The sequence below is a fragment of the Planococcus citri genome, chromosome 5 (assembly GCF_950023065.1).
Source record: "Planococcus citri chromosome 5, ihPlaCitr1.1, whole genome shotgun sequence".
Lineage (NCBI taxonomy): Eukaryota > Metazoa > Arthropoda > Insecta > Hemiptera > Pseudococcidae > Planococcus > Planococcus citri.
Window position 1 is genome coordinate 66,712,386 of NC_088681.1, and position 20,460 is coordinate 66,732,845.

The following is a 20,460-nucleotide window of genomic DNA, read 5'->3' on the forward strand; positions in this document are numbered from 1 at the left end:
TTTGGAGTCTACGAAGTGATATATGGGGTTTTATTATTTTTTTCTTCATTTTCTCAAGCATTTAAAAACGTTGGTCATTCATTTGAAGAAAATTTTGGTTTATGATCCTGCCAAGTTGAAAAAAAAGACTAATTTGAAAAACCAGAAAACCTTGTAGGAGGTATGATCAAATTTTTTCAAACTGAGTATGCAACTATTCAGTCTCTGGGAACCTGGGGAAATTCAAAGTATTTCGTCCTTGTGGAAAAGTCGAGAAAAATTTCAAGGAAATTCCTTTTAGAGCTGAAAAAGTCAACCCAGCGACAGTATTTGAACTTGATAATTTTTCAAATTTTGGAACATTTTGACCCCCCCCCCCTCATTGATCCAAAATGCTATTGCTGCTTACAGATTCTCAATTTCAATTTTCATAGCCAAAAAATCTATCAAATCGAGTGAATTTTTGCTGTTTTCAAAAATTTTGGCGCGTATTAAATCTCCTTGAATGGGCTTCGTGGTGAAATTGGACTGGAAAACTGGCCAAATTCAAAGAAAATTATTTCTCTGAAAGATTGTTTTCGTGTCTCATCCTCGTTGAATTGTGGGAAAATTCAATTTAAAGAAGGATTAAATCGTTGAAAATGACCTAATCTTTGAAAAAATACCATTGATGGGAAAAGTTGAGTGAAAGTTGCTTGAAATGATTCGTTATAATGGTTCAAATGTCGTTGAAAAACGATGTAAAAATTCAAAAAAATTTGTGTAAAATTGAGCATAGTTTTGAAAAAAAAAATATCCTGAAATATGAGAACGTTTTAGGCAAGGTACGATAAAATCGTTGAAAATGATGTAAAATATGGTAAAATGCTACCAAAATGAATAAAAATTGTTTAAAATGAGAAAAATAGTCATGAAAAAGAATATCAATGATACGAAGAAATTAATATGGAACTCCTTCAATCTTGGACACAGATTATTTTATGTCAGGGCTCAAGGGACTTTTTTTTTTTGGTTCGCATTAAAAAATCATTTTACCTACAACGAATCCTTTTGAATTTACTTCTTGCAGTTCAAACGAAACCGAACTAGATCTAAAGATCAAAACCTTCATACCCGAAATTTCAAATGCTAAAATTCATTTTCAAATTTTCAGCAAATGTTTAAAAATTTTTGAAAAATTTTAAAAATCTGATAAGTACCTACTTGAAACTTTTGATTTTTTTCATACGAATACGATTAATATTTGCTAAAAGAAGGAACCAGTCTAAAATTGGAAAACCACCAGTTTTGGGACATTCTGGAACCTCCAGGTAGTTCTCGATTTGCCCCAAAAATTTCTGGATGAGCCATAAAAAAAGTACAGCTCCTGTTGGTTTTGTTGATGCTAATTGGACACTTTCTCGATTATTTCAAAGTTGAAGGTTCCCAAAGGTCAAAGTCACCCTTTTACAGTAATTTAAAATTTCTTTAGGAAACTGGAAACATGTTGGAGGCTCCAGAATGAGCTAAAATCGATAATTTTTGAATTAGGATCTTGAACAGTTGAAAATTGAAGAAATCAAAAGACCACAAAAAATGCATCGCCAATCAAAATTTTAGATGCCATAGTGTATTTTTTTTACGGATTTTTGGCGAATTTTGAAAGATTAAATTTTGGCCAAAAATAGAAAAAAATGCAAACGTTACCAAATTGACCTTGAATGCTGAAATTTGATATGTTCTTATCCTATTTTTGACCCCCCCCCCTTCCCTCCTTAATCGATTGGAAACGGTTTATGACAATTTCTTGAAAATCTGGAGTTTCTGAAATACGACTGGAGGCTCCAAAACGTCTTGGAATCCTCTTCAATCACTTGGGCAAGTCAGAATTGGGATATAAGGTGTAAAATTTACCTTTCCAACTTCATTGGGTGAAATTTCGTGAACATTTTTCAATTTTATAAAATCTGCTGGAGGCTCCAGAACTGCTCAAAACGGTTTTTGGGTGTCGAAAATAGGGTGCATGCTAAATTCCAGCTTTGGAATGTAATTTGGCTAGATTTTGATTTTCTCCCATTTTTTGTTCGAATTTTATTTTCAAAAATTCGCCAAAAATCGAAAAATGAACTTTCAAATTTGAAATTTGGATTTTATTAATTGCGCTGGAAGACCCAAAAATTAAACTATTTTAGGCGATTATCACAAAATTTCAAGTGCAAGTACGAGTAAGTAATTTTCCACTCCCTCAACAATTTGAAATTTCTGTAAAAAAATTGAAAAATCGTTGGAGGTCTCAAAGGACCCGAAACTGGCAATTTTTTCAAATTTTCGAGGGAGTCAAAATGAAACAAATGTGTGCAGCCTATTTCATTTTAAGAGAAAAATGAGTTTTAAAATTTTGAAAAATTTACCAAAAATCCAAAAATGAACTTTAGCAGCTTTTTAGAACATGCTCCTTTGATCTAGCCACGTTTTATTCAAATAAATTCATGTTATGTTGTTTGAGAGGTTCCTTCGTCAATTTTCAAATTATAATAATTTTGCTCGACTGCAAGTCTCAAACGACTTGAGATGGGGCATAAATTTGTCTCCAAATCTTCAGAATTGGGCTTCTGAAGGTGGTTGGGTTCTCAGCTGCTAACTTTCGGTGAAATTTTTCACTCTCCTCCCCCTTGCCATGATCATTGCCCTCAATTACCATAACTGATTGGATAAGTAATGAAGGTGGATATTACTCTACTCCAATATTTCCCTCTTTCGTCCTCATTTTGATGGAATTTCGGTATCGAGTGAATTTTTGAATTTATTCGTCGTACCTTCAGAGACCCCTTCATCCCTCTCATCATTTCCCAGTGCCCAATATTGAATGAGATCGTCTAAAGGACGAGCTAACCCCCCCCCCCAAAATACAAATTAGAGTAATATTTTGAAATGCCTTACCGTGAGATGCTACTGCAGCCGATGCGTAAGGCGAATGCTGATGATAGTATCTGGACGATACGAGCATATCTCTAGGATACGATCCGGTCGATCGGTAATCTCGAGGAGCCGAATCGAGGGCTGCAGCCGCGGCCGAATTATGATGGGCCGCTGCGAAAAAGGAACTCATATGTTCGACGACCGAAGAAGTCATACTATCCGTGACCGAATCGTCGTTCACGCTTCTAGATCCTGGAACGCCAACCGCTTCGTACCAAGCTCGGTGGTGACTAGGTGCTGTCTCCACCGCGCTCGTCATCTCCATCGCCCTCCCACCCTGGTGTTGGTTGCACCTGAAACAATACGTAATTACGTAATACGTTAGAACAATGCGATTCGAAAAGCAAAAATACACCTAAGGTAAGATAACGATGATGAAGGGAATCGTCTTCAGTCTTATGTATTTGGGGTCTGGTGTTTATTTTAATATTCCTCTATAATAACCATCTATAAAAAATATAGTATAAGTATCTTTGAATTACGATATTTTATTAAATAGAGTCAGATTCCTAGAATCGCACTAACTCACCATGTTGATCATCCCTCCCGCTGATAAATTCCTGACAAATTCACTCTTGTTCAAGATACGCGCTATAAAATGTCCTGCGTCGTCCTACCCCCTTTTCCCTCATTCCATCTACTAGTACAATATTACAAGGATACATAGTGATCTGATCCTTCCCGCTGAGTATGCTCGGGTTTATATCACGTTGTATATACAATTTGCTAATGCTGTACCCCTTCTCTCTATGTCAAGGGTGGTACTATAGACATCACGGTGGCGTCTACGAAAAAGACGACGATGACGCTGACGCGACCCCAGCAACAATGGTAGGTACATATAAATACACTACCAAAATCCTGCGGTGTTAAGATTCATTTTATTGACCATAAATATGATACGGTGATATAGTTGACATTATGTAAAAGATGGGTTTACCTAGGTGGTGTTTTGTCTTTGGATAATTATGTACCAAATACGACCTGTCGCGATCCACGGCCTAACCTAACCTACCCTATATACCAGAACTAACTGTCGTTGTCCTAATTCCAAACCTTTTTTTTTTTTTTTTGTTATAACTTTTATATCGAGGTAATTTATTACGTTGGAAGGATCGTCCTGCGAGGAATTTTATTACATCTAGAGACGAACATGTGTGTTTTTGTGGGTACCCCCTTGGACGCGGACATAGACAGTGGCGCATCTATCTATCTAGATATTGGACGTTTTTGTGGTACGTCTGTCTGGCTGGCCATCAAGACGGAGATGGAGAACGCGAATTTTCACGTACGATTTACGAGTGTAGGGGATGCTGAGCAGTGAGCAGTTGCAAACATCGAGCAGATCGTAAAATGTCAATTTGGAATGGAATTTGGAGGGGTTTAAGGTCGACTGTCGCGACGGTCGGTGAATTTTCTCGGGTTGGGGAAAGGGTTTCGGTTTGAATATATTGGGTTTATAATGAGAGAATATGTTTGGGAAGAGTGAAAAGAGATTTTATGGGAATGAATTGAAAATTGATGATGAAAAGGTATGAAACCATGTCTTGAGGGGTGGAGGGGGAGTGTAGAGAGGGTGGATTATTCTAAGTTTATATTTGGTACCTATTTCCAGGACCGTCGAGAGCCAAAATGCGAGTCCGGGGCAGATATAATTAATGTAGTTTGACCCTATTTCTAGAGACGAAAATATGTAGAGGTTTTTTGAGAGGGGAAGGGGGATGGGGGTTCGACTGAAAATTTGCCGGCCAATAAAGGGGAAAATATCAGTTTTGCCAACTGATCATATTTCATATGACTTTAAAAAATTTTCATTTTCTGTTTTGGATTTTCGGGGACCCGAATACGAATTTATAAATTTTAAAACAAGAAACAAATTGGTCCGAAGTAAGGGCGAAGATTTTTGTAAATTCGATTTCGAGAGGCCTAAAAACGATGTTTTTTTTTAGGAAGTTGATTTTGAAAAAAAAAAACGATAGACCTGAGCGAGGTGAGAGCGAAAACTTTTGAAAATTTGTATTTTAAGAGAACTTAAAACAAGGTGTTTTTATGCGAGGAGTTCATTTTTTGGCTTTTAAAATTTTAGAATTTGAAAGAATTTTTTTCAATAGGATGTTAATTTTGGAAAAGAATAGAGAACAGGCCCAAGTGAGGGCGAAAGCTCTTGAAAATTTTGCATTTCGAGAGGCTTAAAAATCATACTTTTCATGCCAGAAATTTATTTTTCACGTTGAAACTTCAAAAGTTGAATGATATTTTTTTAATAGGAATTTTAAAGAAAACAAGCTCGAGCAAAACGAGGGCAGAAGTTTTTTAAAAATTAGTGTTTTGAGAAGTAAAAAAACAGTCGTTTTTAAAATCAAAGGCCCTTTTTTACCCTGTTGCCACCCCCCTCCCCCATTCAACGGTCCTGTCTATTTATTCAAGATAAAATATACAGACTGCGAATTTTGTTCCCGGTAGACGATTTAATTTTCAATTCGTCTAAATAATGCCAAGTGCGAATAAAAATTAACCGCGATGTAGGCAGCTTTTTAATACCTAAGCCTTAATATTGATTAAGCATCTTGTGTAAGGTCAAGGTCACTTTCTTCTGTTTCTTTTTTTTCAGGTATCTTTGAAGTTAGGTAATTCTTGGCTCTTTCCTTGCTTAGTTGAAAAGCACCGATTTGGTTTTTATGACTTTATTCCTTCAAAAAATTCAGATTCCACTTTGCCACGATTTTCCTCACAACCAGTTTGAGGAACCATTTTCGTAATTTTCAAAAATTCGCTGGAAATTGAAAATTCGACTCTGGAAGTTCAAAATTTGTTCCCAAGGCGAGTATGACGTACCATAATCTTTAAATGAGCCTAGTTTCAGCTAAGTCAGTGTTGATGAATCGTAATTTTTCTACATTTTTAGGAATTCAATTTTTCAAAATTGCGACCCTTATCTTGCTCAGGCTTATTTTCAATTTTTTTAAAGCTTTGAAAAAAACATTATTTATATATTTTTTTATTGGTGATGAAAGAGTGATGGTTGATTTGTTTTTTTTTTCAAAATTCGAAGAAGTTGATAAATATTCAATATTTTGTTGGCAGGTTTAATTTTTTTATTTTTTCATGTGGGAAGGAAAAATATGTAATTTTAGAAAATTAGCAATGAAAAAAAAAACTCATAATTAATTTTCCTCTCAGATTTGTAAAATTAAATTCATCCAGTTTTGCGAATTTGTTGAATTTTTAAACATTTTTTTGATATTTTCGCCCTCTTGAATCACTATTTTTGGGACAATTTCAGTTACGAGTAGAATGTCCAAAAACACCCCACTCTCCAGGATGTGTGTTATCACTGTCCATATCTATAAAAATTTGAAAATCTGCGTACTCCGAGAATTGTACTTAAGAATTATTACTTGGTAAATTTTCACCAAAAATACTCGAAGGAAGGGTGGTACTTCAAATTAGGAGGGGGGAGGTGAAGTAGCAATTCATCCCGAGTTTCGAGTCTCTGAAGGACTCGTAGAAATGAAGAGTCTGACAAGAGAACCAGGAACCCCTTTTTGAGGAATGTGCCTCCGATTTAAAAGGGATTGCGATTTTTGGAAAGAACTTGGCCTGAACCCCCCTCCCCCCACAAATCAAAATTTCAATAATCCAAATTCAGTTTTAGATTTTTGGCGAATTTTCGAAAAAAAAAACATTCATTTATTAAACACGATAAAAATTGGTCCTGAAACTAAAACGAAGTCTCCGATCTGAATTTCAAGATTTTTGGGTATTTTGGAGCTTCCAGCTCAATTTTCAAGGTGTCTAACAGGTCCTACTTGTCCTTTTAGTCCTACTAAAGTCCTACTTTTCAACAATTTTATCCAAAAGTCCTATTTTTTTTTCAATAATACTTTGTCAAATTTTCAATTTTCTCCCTTTTTTTTTTTTAGGAATTTTGTACAAATTTTGTAGAAAAGGGCTCATTTGTCAACTTTTTTAGATTTTGAATTACACATTTTTGAGAGCTTTTGCCCTCGCTTTGCTCGGGCCCATTTGATATTCTTTTTGCATTTTTAATGTTCCAACAAAAAATAACTATTCGAATTTCAAAATTCTGAAGCAAATGAAATATTTACGATCAGAGTGTTGAAGAATTCGAGTTAAATTTGATTTTAAGCAAACATGATGTGATATTCATAAATTTTATAAATTGATAAGGAAAAAATAAAACTAAAAATTGAAGTGAAATGTTGTTTTTTGGCGTCTACTTGTTTAAATAAAATAATAAGGTGTTTGAAGACATCATTTTTTGCAAAAATTTGGCTAAAAACTTGTATATGTATATTTTTACCCCCCCCCATCTTAAAAATTTCATAAGTGCTTGAAAAATGACTTGCTGAAAGTCCTGCTAAAAGTCCTACTTAAGCCTTACTTTTTCATTTTAAAATTTTGTTAGACACCCTGATTTTTGATCTCTCCAACATTTTCAAATCGTTCCAGGAGGAAATTTTTGAAATAGGTTGAAATAAAACGTAAGTCCACAATAGGGTTTTTATTTTTCCAAATCAATTTCTGCATCTTTTGGAAAAAAATAAAAATTATGGAGAAATCGAGAATGTCCTGGAGGCCAAAATATGTCTGAAAATAATGAAATTCGGTTCAGGGGAGTTTATTTTAGTTTCAGGTCTGCTTGTTGTCGTTTTTACTGAGTAAAATTGTACTTGAAAAAAAAAAACGACAAAAAAAAACATGAAATCATAAAAAATATATTAATTTTAAATTTTCAACAATTCGCCAAAAATTGAGAAATCAATTTTAGCAACTGAAATTTTGGTTATGGGGGCTTTAGGACGCGTTCTTTTCAAAAATTGTGGTTAAAATTCATCTAAGTCTGTCAAAAATCCAACTCAGAAAGGTAAAATAATCTGGAATTTTTATGCTCGTATTTTCAACTGAAAAAAAGAATGAAATTCAACTCTTGGGTAAGTATTGCTGCAGGTTCTTCTTGCGAAAAAATCAGAATCAAAAAAATATTTTATTTAAAAAAAATGAAATTAAAAAATCGAAAAAAGCACACGCTGCATTTAATTTCGTGTTTTGATTTTCGAACACGAAAAAATAATTAATCATTCCTAAAAAATATCCAAATCTTATGCTTATTCTATTTCCAAAATCACATCATTGATAATCGCACAATTTGCCACGCTTCATTCTCGCATTTTACCCTCCTTTCTCTTCTATTCTCCAAATCCCTGAGAGCTCAGAGCTGGAGTTGGAAATTAACGTCTGTAGATGTACGCGCCAGTTGAAGGGAAACAATTCTTTGAATTATTCATACGATAATTTGAACATATGGCTCCTTTTTTTTTTTTTTTGTTGAGTGTTTTTTTCCTTTATAAATTATTCGTGATCTTCATGTCATGTTTATAACAGTTGAATGAAGTCGAGGTCCGTTATAAATGTTTTTTAAAATTTAGTACATATTTTCCGAGAATTTGGAACGTTCTCGTATTATGCTAGGTTTGTCAAGCACCTACCTCAGTTCTGATGGAAATTTTTATGGTTAATAATTTTGATATTTTTCTTATCTCAATAAACTGATACATTTCGTAGATAATTTTTTGATTTTTTTCTCTGCGAAAAAATTGCATATTTGATTGAAATTTTCGCTCGTAAAATGAGTAAAAATGTGACCATGATTTTTAAAAAAAAATGGTGGGTTTTTTAGTTCATTGATTGCTTTGGATTAATTATGTAAAAATTTCTAAGAGCAAGTCTACATGTAAAATCTTCATCAATCTGTCGCCATTTTGAACTCCGAACATAATTTTAAAAACTGCAGCTCGCTTGTTTTTTTGGTAAAATTTAAAATCAACGTCGTCGAATAAATTTTCAACAACGACGAACGCCGCCGCACTTATTACTTAAGTACGCCCACGTTTCCTTGTACTTTGTAAGTTTCACGCTGAGCTCACCTTTCCCAATTTGCTGACAGAATATACAGATCCCGGAGGAAATATAAGCGCGAAAATTCAAATCAACCGTTTTAATTGGCCCGTTTCTCAGAGTACAGTGTACCCTTCTCATTTACCCCCTGGGTATACCTACGCGTTGAATTTCGAATGCATTTTTTAATGCAATGCAGCGAGAAAAAAATGGCGATGAGTTCCATGGTCTTATTATTATTTTTTTGGCGTATTAAACAAATGACCGTGTTTCATCACCTTGGAAAATTTACATCTTATAAAAAAAAAATGCTAAAGGTGACATTTCCTGTCTGCTGTGGGTTCTCGTCGTCGTCGTCTGTGCCTATATTATGCATCGCTGCTTGGTAGGTCTGCGATTATTATGACGATTTTGCCTCGACGATCAAATGGATAGCTTTCCCTTTCGCGTGTATTGAGTGAATGAGCAAGCAGTAAGCACTCGGGTAAGCGAAGCCAAAAAAAATTAATGTATTCGGCCCCGATGCCGATGATGAGGACGCCATCATCGCCGAGCACACGTCGTCGATTATTTTCACTGACTGAGGGCAGTTCGTCGTCTTTAATTAGTTCGCGCCTTCGTGTATAAACAATGTTCGAATCATTAACACATCTTTTCTCTGTGTTTTCATTTCTTGTTGCGGCGTTGTTGTTGTTGTTGTTGTTGTTGTTGTGGTTGTTACGGTCGCGGTTCTTTATTTCCATATTTACCTAGGTATGCTACACACACGTGCGTTTTTATAATTCGTAGACCTACTTGAGAACTACATACTTGGATATGAATTCATTGGTATACTTTTTTGAGTAGGTACCTACTTGTTGTAGAAGACCTACAGGGACGAAAATTCTCTCAAAAATGATGGTTTTTCGTTTCACAAAAATTACCTCAGCAGAGTAGACATTTCTCACCATACCTGCCTACCTACCTTTCAATGTACGTATATTCAGATATATATATACATAGTATACGTATAGTCTAATGAGTTGAAAAAAAAAGAAATAGATACATAGGCATTTGACTATCAAAGGAAAACGCTAGTCTGTGATTTGCTGCTGCGAAGAGACGTCGACGCGGCGTCATCGTGTCCATCTTTTACCTTTATAAATACGGCCAGCATCGCGGAGTAATGTCTAATGTCCATCCGAATGCGCGATGTAAATGTTCGCAGGTGGTAAAACGATAAAAATACCAGCCAAGACGCGTTTGTCCATCTCGGTAAAACCGTATTTCAGCGTCTGACTGGCGCTTAAGACGTGCTGCGGACGATACGACAAAAAAAAAACACTCTTTTGAAGATCTCTATGGTGTTTGGAAATACCAAAGAGAGTCTCTCTGGGGATTGTGAGTGAGAGATCTTCCGGTATACCTTTGGATGTACTTGAGAGACTCTTGGAGAGTGTTTTCGACCAATAGAAGTCAAGAGGTAGGTTTTTGGTCAAGTTTTGGTGCGAACGAAGAATAAATTCGGAAAAAGGCTCGTAGCTTGGAATTGGAATATTGAAAGGTTTGTTTTTGGGGAAATTTTGTTACAAACGAAGAATCAATTCGGAAAAAGGATCAAGTTTAAATCTGCACGTTTTCTAAAAAAAAAGTGTTTTCAAAAAATTTGTGCGAATTTTTTTTTTGATACAAAATAAAATGCAAAATTTTAAAAAATTATGAATTTTGAGAAAAATTTTGCTATAGATATTTTCAAACCCAGAGTAAGACTTTCTGGCAATTATTTTATAAGAGAATAACGCTGTAAATTTTCCTTGGATTTTTTCAAAATTTGAAATACTCGAGTGAAATTTTGTCTTTGAAATTTTCTAAAGTTTGGCTTGTAATTTTTTTGACCTGGAAGTCTACAAAAATTGTTGAAATTTTTCATCCTCGGTGCGTTTTGATGAAAATTGACAAATATCCCAACATTTTGTTTGAGGCAAAAAAAGAACTGAAATTTTCCAAAATTGATTTTCATCAGTTTTTTATTTTTTTCAATTTTGAGAAATCCTCGAACCTTTGTGAAATTTTAGTTTTGATTTGTGCGCAATTTGACTTGGGAGTCTACAAAAATTGTTGAAATTTTCCCTCCTCGGTGCGTTTCAATAAAAAGAATTGACAAAACCCAAACATTTTGTTTTGGGCAAAAATGAAAACTGAGATTTTCCCAAATTGATTTTCATCAGTTTTTTATTTATTTATTTTTTCAATTTTGAGAAATTCTCGAATTTTTGTGAAATTTTGGTTTTGATTTATGCGCAAATCAGGGTTTAGTTTTTTCGTTTCTATTCTTATAGATTTCTAGATCATTCGCCGGATTGTCATCTACTTATACTTAACCTATTCTGCCAAAAAAATCATCAGTTTCTAAAGAAAAAGAAATAGGTGCAATATACTTAGAATAAAGAGACCTTTTCTGTGAATAGTAAAATCTTTCTGGCACCTTCGAGTCGCCAGAGCATTTTTAACAAAAGATATATTTGTTTTCTAAATGCCTAAATGCCTAAATGCTGTACATAAATAATAGGTAATTCAGGTACTACAATGAATAGCTGTAAATAAATGGATGCAGGTATTTATCGAAGGGCACTCTATAAAATACTGCACCTAAATACGAACAGATTTAATGCTGAGCTGACTTTTGAGATACCTACCTACTCATTCATCCAAAAACCGTAACTTGGATTCGTTTTTTCAATTTTTTTTTTTTTTTTGAAAAATCGTCTTAAACTCTGTGTGAATAGGTACCTATTTTCAGTTTGTTTCTTATTTCGTTTCTAAAGTAGGTAATTGTGAGATGAATGAAATTTTTGATTTTTCAGAATCATCTTTTGGGGCAGATGGAGCCTTTTTAAGTTGAAATCGAACTAAAATCGTCGAAATGAAAATTGATTGCAAAACAATTTTTAGTACTTGACTTACTGAGGTTTAAAAACATTGCATTTCTTATTTTTAAGTGTTTTTATGGCTATATTTTTCAAGATATGTAGATTAAACTTAGGTAATTTTTGAGGAATTTTTTAAAACTTTTTTTCTCCCATTTGTTTTCTTAAAAAAAAAAAATGTTCAAAAAAATTCAAATTTCGACGTAAAAGATGAAATTGGTAGGTAGGTAGGTAGGTACCTAAAAGTGAATTAAAAACATAAAAATTCATCCGAAGTAAGATAGTAAAATGGCTAAGCTGCAAAAGTTTTTTAAATTGTCTCGCATTAATTTATACCTTCTTATACATTTTCAAAGTAAAATGAGAACTTGTGCTGGGAACATCTTCATTTCATTTTTTGAAATTGTGACTCTACTTTGTGATTCTTTCTGATGGATTTTTTTCCTATGCTTCATTATTTGAAAAAAAAATTCTCATCTTGAGAATTACGAGTTTACATAGAAAAAGTCTCTTCAGTCTACTTACTTATTAATTAAGAAATTTTACTCGTGAATTTTACGATTAATTTTCTTCAACGTTTTCACTTTTAAATGCTTTCGAAAGGGGGGCAAAGGGGGTAGTTTGCCCCGTGCCTGGCAAAATAAGGGATTGTGATAACAGAAAAACAATCTATTTTTTACTTTTCGAAACACTGATTTTCGAAAGCCTTTGCCTCGTCGTTTCGCTCGGGCTCATTTTCTTTCATTTTTCGAGATCAAAATGGAAATTTCTAGAGACGAAATCAAGCTTTAAAGTCGAAAAAATATACTTTTCACAAAAAACATCGTTTTTATGCCTCTCGAAACACAAATTTTCAAGAGGTTTCGTTCTCGCTGTCGCTTTTGGGCCTGTTCTGTTTTTTTTCTTCAAAATTAATTTTCTTCAAAAAACATCGTATATAGGTATATTCAAATTTTAAAATTTTAAAAACCAAAAAATAAACTCCTCGCATTAAAAAAAAATTGTTTTTAGGCATCTCGAAATAAATATTTTCAAAAGTTCTCGCCTTCGTTTCGCTGGCTTTCGACGAGTAAGTATTATCAGAATTGCAGAAAAAAGTTGAACATGTTTCCTAATTTTTAAAATATTTTTGCTCACTTAAATAATATCCAAATTGATCTAAACAAAATATAGCATAACATTCAAGATGGCCGAATCAATACTTAATATTCAGGGACAAATAGTTAGATACCTGTATAAATTACCTAAACAAGATGCGTTTGTCAACTCAAAAATTGTCCAAGCTCCAAAATCAATCATGTCGCTGATTTTTTTTTTCAAATCAAAATTCTCGATGTGGTTGAAAAAAAGATCGGTCAAGTTCCAACACTGCTTCATTGAATTTGATCCGAACAAAAACTATTTATCTGAAAAGTTCCAGTTTCCTGGTGGAATTCTCATATTTATTTTTTTATTTTATTTTTTTCAAAACCACATCACTGTGAAAATACTAGTTTTGAAAACTCCAATGATTTCAAGAATCCTGAATGCAGTGGTCAAAAATATAGAATTTTTATTGTAGATGATTCTGTAACCTTTTTATTTTTAATTTAATTTTTAAAAATTCAAATTTTTCATTGTTGTTAGACTTAGATATTGTATTTGAAATTTTCGTCTTTTTTAATTGCATGATTATTTGTTTAGTCATTTTATCGACTTGAGGTGGGCTTTTCCACACTTTGAATTAATTTTTTCACTGCAGATCGAACTTTTTTAATAACTCAATTTATTTCAATTTATTTCCCAATCTTTTTCATTGTTTTCTGGACCATTTTAAGTTACAAAACTCAACTTTTGCTTTTGTGCTATTTGGTTCAATTTTCTCATTAAAGATCCAATTTTTTCAAAACTACTATTTTAAATTTTAAATTTATTCTTTTCTGATTTGTTTCATTCATTCACGATGTGTTTTATTTTCCAGATATTTACTTTAGCTGATTTCTCAAAATTTCAATTTTTTCATCATTTTCAGTGGGTATGTTTTGTATTTTTGAAGTTTGCCCCTTTGTTCAAATTTCTGAGTAAAAAAGTGATGCCTGTGCAGTGTGTATCAAAAATCCAATCGTCTGAAGTGAGCCAAAAATTACTGTCTAAAGAATTGAAAAAAAAAAAAAAAAAACAAGCTAAATTTTTCCACCCCATGAAAAAACAAGGAAGCTACAATCAGAGAACGAGAAATACATTATAAGGCTCGAATTTCGAATAAAAATAAACGATTCTCCAATTCCAATAATGTTTATCTCGCTACAATTAAGATAAGAATAAACGCATTCTGCTCCTCATCTTCCTCCTCATCTACACTACAATAGGTTTTAGTAAGTAAAATGGATGGAGAAAGCTACAGTTCCTCGTGTATTTGTAGGTATATATGAGCGTTAAGTCACATCCAAAGGGCAGAGAGCAATTCAAACTATAAGGCTTGATTTTTTTTTCCTATCCTCGTTTAATTACATTTTAAACACGATTTCACGTTGCGTACAAGTATAGGAACATTTTAGCTTTATCTTAGGTTAGTTCTTAATCTTATGTACCCAAACCAAATTTAATCGCGTAAAGGTTTCGAGCATGGATATTGGATATGCAAGATATAAATATAATTTGTGTGTAAACAATCACATTATCTACCAATAAAGTGCATATATTAATTATTTAAAAATAAAAATGAATGATACGAGTATGTACTTTGAGCTGTGTCTATCGTGTGATGCTCATTTGAATCTTTGGCCTTTTATCTTAGGTAGTTACTCCCAAAATGTTTCATATTCGTGTAGGTAGGGATTCGAAAAATATTACAGGTCCATTTTCTATCCTATATATCTACTCGTACATTAAATTTTCAGTTTCACTAAATCATCATGAGTAGGTACGCAAGTATACCCAAAAATTCGTAGATGAAATGTACAATAACATAAGTGCTAATAATTGGAATAATTTCAAAAAAAAATCACGACTGCAGCCAATACTCAAAATTGTACCTACTTATTCTTTATACGTATGATTTTATACTGTTAGAGGCATATTGAGAAAGCCAAGCTTCTACATTCTACAAACTGCTGCATATTGCACGCGCGAAATCTCGATTTAATTTCAGTATCGAATGATAGAATATTATAAAAATCATACAAGATACGAGTTCATTATACGTCATATCTTCTGTATAGTACATAAATGCACATGCAAATTTAAAGACAGACGGATACATTCGTAGGTCTAGGTATACATAAGGATGAAAAGTATATCTACGGGTATGATGTGTAAGTTATAATAACAGTAATGAAGTAATACAACCGTGTAACACGAAGCCAGTGCCGATCGGATGCGCAAATGATGGTGTTTTAAATAATGCAACTTGCTATATGTGTATTAGCGAAGAATGTGTATGATATTCGCGGAATTTTTATATACCTGCCTTATACTCGTACGAAGACGCGAACATAATTTATAGGTGCTTGTGCGCGATATATAGTACCTATAAAAACGATGTAATTTTTTCCAATACACCGGGTACTTACCCGTCATAATTCGGTAATTTAAGGTCTCGTTGACAACGACTTTGTGGGAGAAAATTGAAATTATATTAAAATTAATTTGAAGAAAAGGGAACATGTTTTTAAAATCAGAATTTATAAATGCAATCATGAAGTGAGTGAATCTGAAAAAAAATTTCGATAGGTAGGTAGAGAATTACCTAATATTGGACAATAATAGAATCCAGCTACAGCCTAATCAGAAAAAAAGTCATAATATTCATTTCCTTGAAAAATTCAATTTCATTTTTTTTTCTAGATTAATTTATTCAATTTTTTATTCGACAGAAAACGAATCAAGTACTTATTTTATTGCTCAATGAATCATTTTGCCGATGAAAACGATTTAAAATGAATCGAAATATTTATTTTATTTTATCGATGACATTGATATCATTATGTATCAATAAATAAAATTTTGAGAAAAATGATAATACCTAAGTAATTAAATAGTACAATAAAATGAAAAAAAAGAGTTGATTAAGTACCTGCCTGCCTATAATAAAAATACATTTTTATGTCGTTCTGAAATCGCTTTTCATTTTGAATAATGGCCTGATAAATAATTTAACTATCATGCATGAATATTGAATATTTCTGTGAATTTTCAATCACAAATTCATAAGTTTTATTCAATTTTTTACTGTTGTTGTCGTCGTTTTTTTTTATTCACCAAAATATAAATACTTATACATTCGTAGACGTTTATTTTTTCACTTCCATCGCTAAAAAATTGAAATAGGTAATGTAAAATAATATCAATTTTTTTCTCATCGAGACCTGTAAGATGCCGTCTCTCATTTTGGTGGAAATAGGCTGATTTAGAAGTACCTACCAATACATTCCCAATCCTGTAAAGTTTGAAATATTTTTCAAAAAAAAATTCAAAAAGTATTTCTGTATTGTTTTTTTTTTTTAATTTTCATCATTATTTTTCATTTTTTGAAGTAATTTAGATTTTCCCCCACAAAAAAAGGTGATACAAATACCCTTCTATAGAATAGGAGCGGAGGGTCTAAAAATTCGCTTCATTTAGCCTATGATATTGATAACTCTCGATGATACAATATTTTTTTAAATGCTGAAAGTATCTACATAATTCACCATCAAAGGTTTTGAAAAATCCAATTATTCTGAAAATTTCATTGCTTCAGAAAATAATATAGGTAGGTATACATACACCTATAGAAAGAAAAACTAAATTCTGAAATTATATTGATTGGGTAGTTGGGTACATTACTTCAAGATGATGGCGTTTTGTTGAAACTTTAACGAAACTGAAATCTAACAAAATTCAGAAAAATTTACCGATTCGGGAATGATAATTACTTATATGAAAGCATAATATTTAAAATTTCAATGTTTACGAAGAAATTCCTTAAGTAGCTGTTTTTCTCTCGTAAAAATTGTCATCATGATGTTTATTATATGACTAAAGACTTTGAGCCAGAAATCATTATGTGCTCCAAAAATTCAAAATCCATCGTTTGAGACATCGTGAAGTATGCAAAAATATTTTTTTCAAGTGCTCTGTAAGTAGACGTAGATAAATGAGTGTTTTCTGAAAGTTTTTTTCTAATAAGTACTTGGAAGAAAATCCAACAACGCTGAAATAATTATTAAAAAATGATTTTTATCGTAGTTTTAGAAACTTGAGGAAAATTTGGAGGATTTTATTTTATTTTAATCTGGTAAGTAAGTATTCATTTTTTTAAGGAAAAAAAAAATAAATGGAAAAGAAACACTTTATTGTGGGAGAAAAACATTAAAAATTTTCACTTGTAGAAAATATTTTCGAGCCATTTTTTTCTCGAAAAGTTCACATTGAAAAGTATAATTATTCCTGATAAATCAAAAAATTCAGTAAGATATTATATGCCAAGAAATGCAGAAAAGGCCAAAAATACGCATTTATAAGCTCGACCAAAATGTGCCAAAATTAGTATGCCCAATGAATTTTTTGAGACATTTTTATATTTTGCAATATTTTAGGTGAGGAACAGTCTTCAAAAGGGCAAAAAAATTAGCAAAATATACCAAAAAACGCGTTAAATGTCAAAATTATGCATTTATAGGCTCGAGAAAGTCTCAAAAAAAGTGAAAAAAATTCAGTAAAATATATCAAAAAAAAAAAAAACTCGAAAAAGCCCAAAAATAAGCAAAATGTGCTTAATCAATCTTTTCAACACATGTTCATCTTTTTTGTAGTGTTTTTATTCGTGATTAAAAAAAGTTTCTAAAAAAGTAGATACAAAATTCGGTGAATTTTACAACAAAAAAAAAAAAAGAAGAAGAAGAAGATTAAAGGCAAAAATATGTAATTTAGACTCATGCAAAGTCTCTAAAAAAAAAGGAAAAAAATCAGCAAAATAAATCAAAAAGTGCGAAAAATGCCCAAAATATGTAGTCAGGCTCAAATCAATCTTTTCAAGGCACCTCTAAAGAAAAGAAAAGAAAAGAACGGTGAAAAAAATCAGCAAAATGTCCCAAGAAAAGCGAGAAAGCCAACTGCCAAAAATATGTATTTAAATAAAATAAATGCATTCAAGCTCAAAATGCAAAGTTTGCTTCAATCTTTTCGAGTCTTTTGTGTATTTTAATTTTTTTTTTTTTGAATCAGGGAAGTGCCTAACTAGAAAAGATAACGATTCAGCAAAATATATCAAGAAATCGTGATGAGAAAGGCCATGAATATCTAGTGATTGAAAATTTAGGCTAGAAATATGTACCTATGCAAATAATTATTGAGAAAGAAAAAAATATAGCAAGAAATGCGAAAATGGTCAAAAATAATGCAGTCAGATTCAAAATAGGCATGCAAAAGATGGAAAATCAAATAGGGCCCAATGTATGGCTCATGAAATAAAATCCAAAAATATTGCTCAAGATGGTGGGAATATTTAATGTGAATCTCAAAAATATTGAGGGTATGCCCAATCATCATTAAAGCATAGGAAAATAATCATGCAATTGTACTTTTTTCATCGGTTTATCATCTAAGGTTGTTCAAAAATTGAAGCACCGAAAATTCTCAAAAATTTATTCGTGCTTGTGTTTTGAAAACATTCAAAAAAATATCCTTAGAAAATTAAAATTGCTAGGGTAGGCCATATTAGGTATATACAAATTTCGAAAAGTTGTGATTTTCAGGGAGATCAAAGTTGAAAATTTGTGACTTCGAACAAGACTTAAAAGTGGTCAGCAAAAATGAAAAAACTTGAAATCATTTTTTTTTCTTCGTCAATTTTTCTAGTTTCTTATTGATATATAGTAGAACGAAGGAAAAAACAATTGGATATCTATTCCCATCTATAATTTCAAAATTAATTTACTAAGAGAGAGGTGAAGTGGGGTAGAGGGTTTTCATGTACCTATCCAGTTCATCTTTCAAACTGTGATATGAATGATCGATGAATTATTATTTAATTAATTAATATTATAAATTTCCTTAAAATAGTGCATATTATGCTCATGTTTGATATAAATTTTTTTTTCTGATCAACTGTGAAGCATTTTCTCAAATAATCAGAAAATATGTTTTGATTCAATATTCTATGATTTTAATTTTTTTCTTCTTTTTTTTTCAGAATTTGCAAGAGTTGTCCAAAAGAAGAAAATTGAAACACAGCGATGAGTCGGTGAGTCAATCAATTGTTTGTTTTATAAAAATGTGTAAAAATTTGATGTTAGAATGATTTGGTGGGTTTTTGAACCTGATCCCAACTTTAATTTGTACATCAGTAATCTCACTTTCCTATCTTTTGAGCTTCTAAACTTCCTATATCATTATTATGGGAAGCTTTTTAAAGAATGTTGACAAATGGATAAGTTGGGTATAGGTTGGGGTGACTTTTGGGTTCAGCAGAAATCTAATGGTATGGAAAGACCCCCTAGGGTACCGAAGATCATTATGTGGGGTATAAAATCCTCCAGTATTGACAGATTTCATAATCTGTTTGAAGCATAGACGAGTCCTTTTTCCTCTCAAAAATTTCACTTTATCTGATGTGTTCCCAAAATTGGAAAATCATCAAAAAATATCGTTGAAAGGTTGAAATTGCTGTATAGCATGAGATAGAAGGGGTGACTTTGAACTTAGAGGTCTTAAGAATGAATAAATTGATAGTATGAAGTATCGATTGTATCCCAGACGTTTAAAATCAGTCGATGTTAATTAAATAGGTATAATTGGTAGAATCTAAATAGGTAGGTAGGTAGGTAGGTAAGATGATAGTAGATATAAACAAGATGAAAATACATTACGATCGTATACCTTTTTGGATCGTGATGGTTACGATAATCCTCGTCGGCAGATTGATGCAGGTATTCAGCAATCACACATAACAATTGAAAACAATTTCAAACAGAAAAACTTTCTACAGATAATAAAGTGAACAGAAAAAAATCACAGCGTAACAGTACGAACGATCGAATTTGAAAAAATTTGCAACGTTATTAAGACGCGTTTATCGAGTGACATTTCACAGTAATAAATCTGATCAATTAAAACTCCGAACGAGCAACATTTACATATACGCAAAAGCTTAATACCGGATAAAAAAAACCTCTGCTGGAATTAGATCAATCAGCGAGAAGATTCGTGCAGTCGTGATGACCAATTTTCCGGTTCGAATTCGAATCGATTTCGACAAAAGGAAAGAAAGAGAAAAAAAACCAACGATAAAACAACAACAGAATATACTCGAGGAGCGAAATACACGACGACGACGAAAAAAAAACCCTCTCTAGGGTGCCGGGAAAATAGAATAGAAAAATTCGTTATCGCGACATGAAAAATAAAGCAATTCGATAAAAGTTATCGCGCGCGCGCCCGAAATACCCTATCGTTCGTGGAACGTACTTCGAAACTAGGAAAATATGATTACAAGTTGGGCCGAAACGATATCAGTCGCGGCCACTCGACTATATTCGCCAGATATCGTGACTCCTCCTGCAAGGTCTGGCCCATTTGGCCTGCAAAACCCGCCCTATGCAAGAGAAAACCCCCCCTATAAAGCCACATAGGTACCGTATCCCTTCCACTTTTAACTCGTTGCTTACCACTCTTTACAGCCGAGTTTATGTACAATAATTGAACAACTGGCAATGGTGTCTGAATGTCTACCAATCTA

At 32.6% G+C, this 20,460-nt stretch overlaps 1 protein-coding gene across 4 annotated transcripts in view; it reads right to left on the reverse strand.

The window, feature by feature from the left end:
- grn (grain) overlaps positions 1–20,204 on the reverse strand; it is a 136,914-nt gene extending 116,710 nt beyond the window's left edge. For all 4 annotated transcript variants that reach the window (XM_065368744.1, XM_065368746.1, XM_065368745.1 and 1 more), the window contains exons 1-2: positions 19,602–20,204; positions 2,899–3,230 (exon numbers count right to left, since the gene is read on the reverse strand). In XM_065368744.1, coding sequence (XP_065224816.1) covers positions 2,899–3,202 — 304 coding nt within the window. In that variant the 5' untranslated portion in view covers positions 3,203–3,230; positions 19,602–20,204. The remainder of the gene's footprint in view (positions 1–2,898; positions 3,231–19,601) is intronic.
- Between the last annotated feature and the right edge of the window lie 256 nt (positions 20,205–20,460).